This window comes from Lactuca saligna, chromosome 6, assembly GCF_052625555.1.
Source record: "Lactuca saligna cultivar CGN05327 chromosome 6, ASM5262555v1, whole genome shotgun sequence".
Classification (NCBI taxonomy): Eukaryota; Viridiplantae; Streptophyta; class Magnoliopsida; order Asterales; family Asteraceae; genus Lactuca; species Lactuca saligna.
In genome coordinates, this window is record NC_136422.1 from 162,306,192 (window position 1) to 162,314,731 (window position 8,540).

The 8,540-nt window shown below is 30.4% G+C and overlaps 2 protein-coding genes across 2 annotated transcripts; one reads left to right on the top strand and one right to left on the bottom strand.

The window, feature by feature from the left end:
• Positions 1-2,482: 2,482 nt before the first annotated feature.
• LOC145003086 (uncharacterized) lies at positions 2,483-2,992 on the top strand. Its single transcript, XM_078962235.1, has one exon. It carries the CDS (start codon positions 2,483-2,485, stop codon positions 2,990-2,992), a length of 510 nt encoding a protein of 169 aa, XP_078818361.1.
• Positions 2,993-4,905: 1,913 nt separating this feature from the next.
• On the bottom strand, positions 4,906-5,554 carry LOC145003087 (non-specific lipid transfer protein GPI-anchored 23-like). The gene is made up of 2 exons (XM_078962236.1): positions 5,194-5,554; positions 4,906-5,081 (listed from the first exon to the last, which is right to left on the bottom strand). Exons 1-2 carry the CDS (start codon positions 5,552-5,554, stop codon positions 4,906-4,908), a joined length of 537 nt encoding a protein of 178 aa, XP_078818362.1.
• Between the last annotated feature and the right edge of the window lie 2,986 nt (positions 5,555-8,540).

Genomic DNA, 8,540 nt, shown 5'->3' on the forward strand with positions numbered 1-8,540 from the left:
AACGGATTTTCTATTCTCTCTCTCACACACACTCACACATACACACACACACACACACACTCTCTCTCTCTCTCTCTCTCTCTCTCTCTCTCTCTCTCCCTCTCCTCCCCTGTGTGTGTGTGTGTTTGCATGTGTGTCTGTGTGTTTGGATTGGATTTTATGTTTGGGTTGGATGAAGTAAAATCAGTTTAATTAGTTTTGTGTTAATTGGATTGGATTATGTGTTTGGATTAGATGAAAAAATAAATAAAGAAAAGTAAAAATGGACTACCTTTCCGAAGGGTTAAGTGTCTACACATGTTATTTCATCAAAATGACTTATTTAGGCTTGCTGTAAAAACAACTTTTATCTGGAATGATTCGTATATTCTTTAATATATGTGTGTGTCTGTGTTTCTCAATAAGCTTATGCATTTTTGTCAAAAGGTAAAAAAGGAAAATGTAAATTTGATATTGATGTATTATACATACTTGTTGTATGTGTCTGTTTGTGTTTGTAAAATGATATATTTACACTTGCTGTATGTGTCTGTTTGTGTTTCTCTGTGTGTGTGTGTGTGTGCTTGTTTGTTGGATTGGATTCTGTGTTTGTATTTGATGATGTAAAATTCAGTTTAATTAGTTCTGTGTTTGGATTTGATTATGTGTTTGGATTGGATGAAAATAGAAATCAAGAAAAGTAAAAGTGGAGTACCTTCCTGAAATGTTTAGTGTCTACATATATTATTTCTTCAAAATGAACTATTTACCCTTGCAGTAAAAACTACTTTTTGGGAACGATTCATATATTTCTTTAATATATATTTGTCTCTGTGTTTCTCAATCAACGTATGCTTTTTTATCCAAAGGTTAAAAAAGGCAATGTACTTTTGATATTGCATTATTATACATACTTATCGTAAAATGATTTGTTTACATCAAAACGATAATGGAGGTGTTATCATCCTCATACATATGACAAAGCTCAAAACTTGGGGTGGTAAGAATATTTTTTTGTTATAAATTTCCATGTCATTACATTAATATTTTATTTATAAGATAAATTAATTTATAACTTTAATTGTTTTTACAGGTCAACCTCCAGTGGGTAACTGTTTGTTTTAGCAGAGATTGCATATTAATGATAACATTTCTCACATTTTAAAATTCAAAAAAGTATGTCTTTTATCATTAATGAATAGCTTAATGTTTGTTTTTCTTTATTTTTTAATCATTAATTATTTATATTTTTTAATTTCTTCATTTTTTTCTTCTTATATGTAGTATTGCTGATTTGGATTTGAAAGCTAAGTTTTCCATTAGTACTACACAACTTAACATCGATACTGTTGTGACAAAGGTAGATGATTACTACCCTGTGTTCCAATCAAGAGCATTGATGATATTCTATATTACAATGAGGTATGCATAACAATATTAATATTTTTCCATTAATTTTATAAATTTATGGCGCATAACACGATGAATATATATATGAAAAATATTATATATATATATATATATATATATATATATATATATATATATATATATATATAAAATGTTATGAAATAAAAAATTGGTTTGTCCATCATTATTACTGTTATCGGTTTTGATTTAGACGAATGATGGTATTCTTTTTATTGTCGTGACAGTTCAAAAAAAAAGTAAGTAAGAATGATGATTATACTAATGTTGAACCACTTACGAATGAAAGTTGTGGTGGAGTTTTTGATGTTTATAACAAGTAAGTTCATAATTTTACATTTGTAAAGTTATTGTGCCATTAATCTATATTCGAATGTTTCCAATTTTATTTTATTGTCCATTCAAGTGTCATTTTATAATTTTTAAGGTGAGAGTTGTAATTCTTATTCAGTATGAATCTGGGTCTGCTTTTTATTATTATTTTTTTTTATTGTCATGTTAAAGATGCTATTCACCATGATAATCAGTGGCTGATGAAAAATATACCAAATGTAACATTAATTTTTTTAATTGTCAACCCATTTATTATTTTATTTTATGATATTATTTTTTTAATATATGTATTGAAGAATTGCATAAATTCATTTTAACCCATTAATGCATATAATTCTTGTTAACATAAAAAGTTGTCTACAAATATATCATTCAATGACTTGTACTTTTTTTTATGCGTTCCCCCACGTTAAACGCGAGTTATAATCTATTAATATAACTATAACCCAAAGAAATCTGTTAGGCCTTGTGGTATACATACCACGAATGGAATCGTGGTCTAGTTGGCCACGAGCACGGATCCCACCACCCCGACGTTCCGTGGTCGGGTGTGGTCGTGCTTCTTCGTGTTCCCGGCGACGGATTCAAACGAGAAATTTGATTGGGTGTTCGATTTTTTGGCCGTTGAACGACTATTTTGGTCGATTTTTTTTCAAACTCAATTTACTAATTATAAATAAAATTTCTATTATACCAAAATTTACACCCCATTCTATTCTCTAAAACCACAAAACACATATACATGGGTTCCACAATACATATGGAATTTTTAAAAAGTGTTGACTCGGATGACGACGTAGAATTCGTCGAGACATTCTTCAATGTTGTGCAACACATTCACAACGGAGAAAGTTCGAATGTAGCTCGTACAAGGGCGGTCGTCAATCATGATCGCCAAGCCGCACACAACTTATTGGTACGTGATTACTTTGCTGATAATTGTCTTTATAATGACGACTCATTCGAACGTCGTTTCCGTTTGAATAAGACTATATTTTTACGTATTAGTAATGCTTTAGAATCTCGTTATGATTTTTTCAAACAAAAACCCGACGCTAGAGGAAGAATGAGTTTTAGTAGTATGCAAAAATGTGCGGCTGCGCTTAGGTATTTGGGATACGATATAACATTCGATGCATCTGACGAATACTTGAAAGTATCCGAGAGGATCGCAGTTGAATGTGTAGATTGGTTTTCTGCATGTGTTTATGAGGTTTTCACGAAGAATATTTGCGCAAACTACTCACCATGATATCGAGAGATTATATTCGGCTCATGAGGAGAGGCATGGATTTCCGAGTATGCTTGGCAGTCTAGATTGTACGCATGTGGCTTGGGAAAAATGTCCAAATGCATGGCATGGTCAGTTCACTCGAGGAGATATAGGTGAACCAACTATCATCCTAAAAGCTGTTGCATCTCAAGATTTGTGGATATGACATGCCTTTTTTGGAGTAGCGGGGTCTAACAACGACCTTAATGTTCTTGGCCAATCTCTACTTTTCAACGATATTTGGATCGGCAAAGCACCTGATATGACGTTCACGGTGAACGGGCACGCGTACAAATACGGTTACTACCTTGGTGATGGGATATACCCGGATTATTCTACATTGATGAAGGGATACTCGGTTCCTCGAAGTGACAAGGCAAAGTTGTTTACAAAAAAACAGGAATCGGCGAGAAAGGATATCGAGAGGGCATTTGGAGTCCTTAAGCAGACATGACATGTAGTGAAATATGCTACACGACTATGGGATAAAGAAATAATTAAACGAATGGTCCTAGCATGTATTATAATGCATAATATGATTATTGAAGATGAAGGTCGAGCGATTTGCACATATGATCCGAACGACGTTGTCGTTCCAATTGATGAGTTCGTACCTGGAGCGAATGCGTTTTTAGAACGAGTTGTTGAAATTCATAACAGTGAAACATGTTTCAATATTCGAGAAGATGTCGCGAAACATTTGTACCAACGTAGCATGAACGACGATTAGGTTTTTTTTTATATGTATGTTTGTTTGTTTTTTTTAATTAATGTAATGTTTTTTTTCTAGATTAACTAAGTAATGTAGTTTGAAGTTGTAATTTTATTTTTATAATTAATAAAAAACTAGTTTTAAAAAAAATGAATGCTTTTTAATTATAAAAAATGTAATTTTATTGTATTTTTAAATTAAAAAAACTGTAATTTTATTGTATTTTTGAATTAAAAAAAAAATAATAATGATGTTGATTAGTGTATTAGTGGTAGGTATACCATGTTAGGTCATCTCCAATGGTAGTTTAATGGAGAGTTGAATGAGGAGTTTAATCCCATTAAACTCAAAATCCCCATTGTGGGTTAATGACATGACACTCAAGGGGAGTTCAATCCCCATTGAACTTCACACACTCTCTCCTCACACACACATACATAAATGATGTGGCAATCCATTAAATTGTATTGGGTTTAATGGAGTGTAGATTTTAATAGATAAAATTATATTGTGAGTGGCATGTACATGTGACAATCTATTGAACTCATTTGAGTTCAATGCATTGAAGATAACTTTAGTGGTAGTATAATGTGGTGCTGATGTGACACCCACCACATATGTGGTATGTGATGAGTATAACGGATGGTCTTATCTACAAAGAAAAAAACCGCATAGATCATGATTAAATTTAAACTTATTGATCTAACGTAATATTCATTAAGGTTATTTTGGATTTGCACTTTGAAACTAATTATGTAATGTTTAATGATCAAAATTAGATTATTAAATATAATAAAATGTATTCTAAAAGATCATTTTACCATTTTCTTTTCATTTCGATGTCACTATAAAATTATTTTCCAAATAAAATCATCAGTGATGATAAGGGTGGATGAGAAGTTTTTAACACAGAGCAAAACATCAAAATAAGTAGTATATAAAGACTTTTTACGCGCGATAATTAGGATAAAGCTGTTGTATGAATAAACAATTTGCCTTCTTAGTTTTTAACAAATATATATTGGAAATGATAAAGCTAACATAACAAACACAAAAAATAATTATGGGTTTATATAAATCCCGTAAGCAAAACTTTAAAATTCAACTGAATAAACAAATTAGATAATGATCTACATTATGAACCCTAAACTTAAATAAATAACCTATAAAATCTAAAAAGTTATATTGGTAAATTAAGTGCTAGAAAATTTAAAATTACTACCAAACTAATAAGAATCTTGAAGAAGTTTAATTGTGAAAAAGAATCGGCATCACTCGTTGTCATCGCTTGAGCTGAAGTCATCGCCGGAGATGGTTTTATAATTTGAACCGGCGGTTTTGCCACCGAAGGAATTGCTATATATATAACAGATTAAATAATATTTAAATTTATTAAATCCATAACTAATTAACATGAATAATGATATATATTGTTATGTTATACGACAAAAAGAAGAAAAAAACTTACGTAAACATTTGTCAAGAGAAACATGTGGGAAACCACAAACAGAAGAAACATGAAACACTCTCGTCATGTTCAATTGGAATCCTAATTCAACACTGCCATTCAAAGCATCACAAACGCAGTTCAAATCAAGCTTCCATACCTCTAAAAAACCCGAACAACAAGATTCAACAGGCTTAGCCATTTTTGATCTTTTTGTAAGATACGGTAAGCAATCAATCATCTTGAACAATAGAACATCACAAGATGGTGTTAATTGCGGTGCCGGGGCTGCTGATGGCGGAGATGGGTGGTTTTGGGTGGCGTTCGACTGAACCAAAGCAAATGCTAGAAGAATGAGTGAAGGTAGTGAGCATTTCGCCATTGCTGATGGGTTTATTTTCTTGTTTTAGGGTTTTGTAGGAGATAAAAGAAGTGTAAATAAGTAAAGAACGGAATGAAGAGAGCCCTAGTGTTCTAAGCTTTTCATAGATAAGTGCTAGAAATATTTAAAAATTTTGAATTAATCTTATATCTTATGACTTATATATATGGGAAAATGACATATAACCACTTAAGTTTTTTCAAATAATAAATGGTATTATCATAATTAACACACTTTTTGGTTACCGTAAATTTGTAAGATTTTTGCCATTAAACTTAACCATATAACATCTAAAACCCGTATGACTTATAGGTCTGGATTTGATGAGGACACTAATTTCAGTGAGGACTGCGATGACTTAACCAATCGAGCTCATTAAGGGCATTTTTGTCACAAAACAAAATCAACAAGGGATGATTTTGGGCTCATGTTTAACCATGTAATTTAAAATGGATTGATTGAGCTGAAAACATATGCATTAGATTGGACTATAAGTTACTTCAATTATCAATCTGATCGTAAATCACGAAGCAAATCATTTGATCATAAATTCAACTAATAATATGAAGATTCTGATTCGATAAGGTAAAACTAAAATAGATATTACATATTTATATCCATTGATTGCATTTGAAATGTTAATTCATCATCTTTTTTGGTTCTGTTTTTTTTTCCACAAAAATCCAATTTTGAAAACAGGTTAATTCAATTAACACACAATTTTGTGTTTTTCTTAAAATTAAACATGTTACTTTAGATTGATGTTTAGTATGAATCAATGTAGTTTTTCATGAAAAACACGATTTAAAGTTTCATTCTTTCATCTACTCATGTTTTTGATTTTTAGGTTAAAAAACAAATTTTTTTATTGTAATATAAGGTTCATCATATTAATAGTATGAATCTAATAAATTAGTTGTTTTTATAAGGGTTTATATGTTTTCAAGAAGATGTAGTGAAAATTTTTAAAATTATACAACTGTTACCAACTTATATTTGATGATGCCTTACAAGCGAGCGATGAAATGACTAAGAGAGATCATAATTTTTATAGTTGTGTTCATACTTCCTAGTTCAATTTGGTGCTTAGTGGATGTCCTTTGGGTGCTTCTTTCAGTGGCATGCAAATATATAGGCATCATGGTGTTGTTTGTGATCTTATTGATGACTTGAAGGTTTAACAAGCTCTATAGTCATGCTCTTATGCCCTAAAATTTATGTTTGGTGGCTTCTAGATGTCTGTACAACTTTGTTTATGGTGGCCTCTTTTTAGCTTTATGGTCGGTTCTTTCAAAATCGTATATCATAGGTTGTTATCTAGGGAATATGCTTTCTCTTGGGTTCGTCTTATTAGCATCTGCCATCATTAGTGACTTTGGTATATCAATATCCATTACAAACTCAGTTCCTACTGTTGTTTTTCTACTGTTTACTATGAGGGTTTAAAAATGAATTTATATTACTTTTGTCAAGTTAATTGTGATGGAATATCCAATATTCATAGCAGTTTTGGCTCCTAAAGGTGTTCTTCTAATCATCATTGTTGATTAAAGTCAGATACCTTTACTAGTGGGGACACCAACGTTTACAAGGTTTTCAATATGTCTAATCTTCATCAAATAACTTCATAAGTGCAAAGTTTCTCAAGGTTTTCAAGCAACCTTGTTGTCAAGATTAGGTTAGGTATGTTTGTGGTTTAAAGTTTCTTAGTTTATCACATGTTGAATCATTTTATTGTTGAAAATTCAACATTGTATAGTTTTGGAACATAATATTTTTGAATCACATGATTGATTTGGTATATCATTTGGGATTAGATAAAACCCTTTATTTTTTTAGCATGTCATATATGGAACATTTTATCATTAAATGTTTGGACCATAAAATGTTTGGATCATAAACTTTTAGATGAAATTTTCTTTTGGAGCATCAACTGTTAGAATTGGATCATTGTAGAGTATAAGATCATCACATCTTTTTAGATTTAAAACTAAAGCATTATAATGTTTTGGATCACATCTTTGTATCATAGCAGATTGGATCATAATAATTTTTTATTATTATCACATTATTTGTAACATTGGATAAAAAATGTTTGGATATTATTCTTATGGATCATCGTAATGTCATAGTTTTAAACATTTTAAAGGATAATCTTCCATAAAAATATGTTTTGGATCAACCAAGTATGATTCATTCCATCCTTTTAAGTTATGGATCATATCACATTTAGACCATATCCTAAAAATAATGTTTTGGATCATGAGATGATTCACAAAATCATGATCTGGCTAGATAAGTAATTCACATTTTTTTGATCCATAGTTTCTTAGTTTATCACATGCTTGAATCATTTTGTTATTGGAATTGCAGCATAGTAGCTTTGGATCAAAATATTTTAAATCAAAATATTTTTTGAATTGATTTGTTATATTGTTTGGGATTAGAAAAAATCATTTACTTGTTTATCGCCTCATTTGTAGCGTTGGGCCATAAAACTTTTGGATGATAAATTTTTTTGGAGTGTAAAGTATTCGAATTGGATTATTTTAGAGTTTTATATCATCACATATTTGTAGATTTAAAATTAGAGTATTGTAATGTTTTGGATCACAATAACTTTGTATCATATTAAGTCGGATCACAATAAGTATTTATTTTTATCACATTATTTGTAAGATTGGATCATAAATATTTGGATATTATTCTTACGGATCATCTCATGTCATAGTTTTAAACATTTGAAAGAACAATGTTCCAGAAAACCTTATTTAAGATCAAGCAAATATAATTCATGTCATCTTTTTAAGTTATGATCATATCATATTAAGATCATATCCTAAAAATATTTTGGATCATGACATGATTCACAGAATCATGATCTAGATAAGTGATCCATAAAGTATTTTTGATCCAAGAAAAATAATAGGAACCAATGAACTTTGTAGATAATGACTATTACGTTAAAATGGACAATTATGTTATT

Coding starts and splice junctions, on each gene's coding strand:
- LOC145003086 (XM_078962235.1), top strand. CDS start 2,483: ATGGGTTCCACAATACATATGGAATTTTTAAAAAGTGTTGACTCGGAT.
- LOC145003087 (XM_078962236.1), bottom strand. CDS start 5,554: ATGGCGAAATGCTCACTACCTTCACTCATTCTTCTAGCATTTGCTTTG. Junction 5,082..5,193: donor TTCTCTTGACAAATGTTTAC/GTAAGTTTTTTT, acceptor TTATATATATAG/CAATTCCTTCGGTGGCAAAA.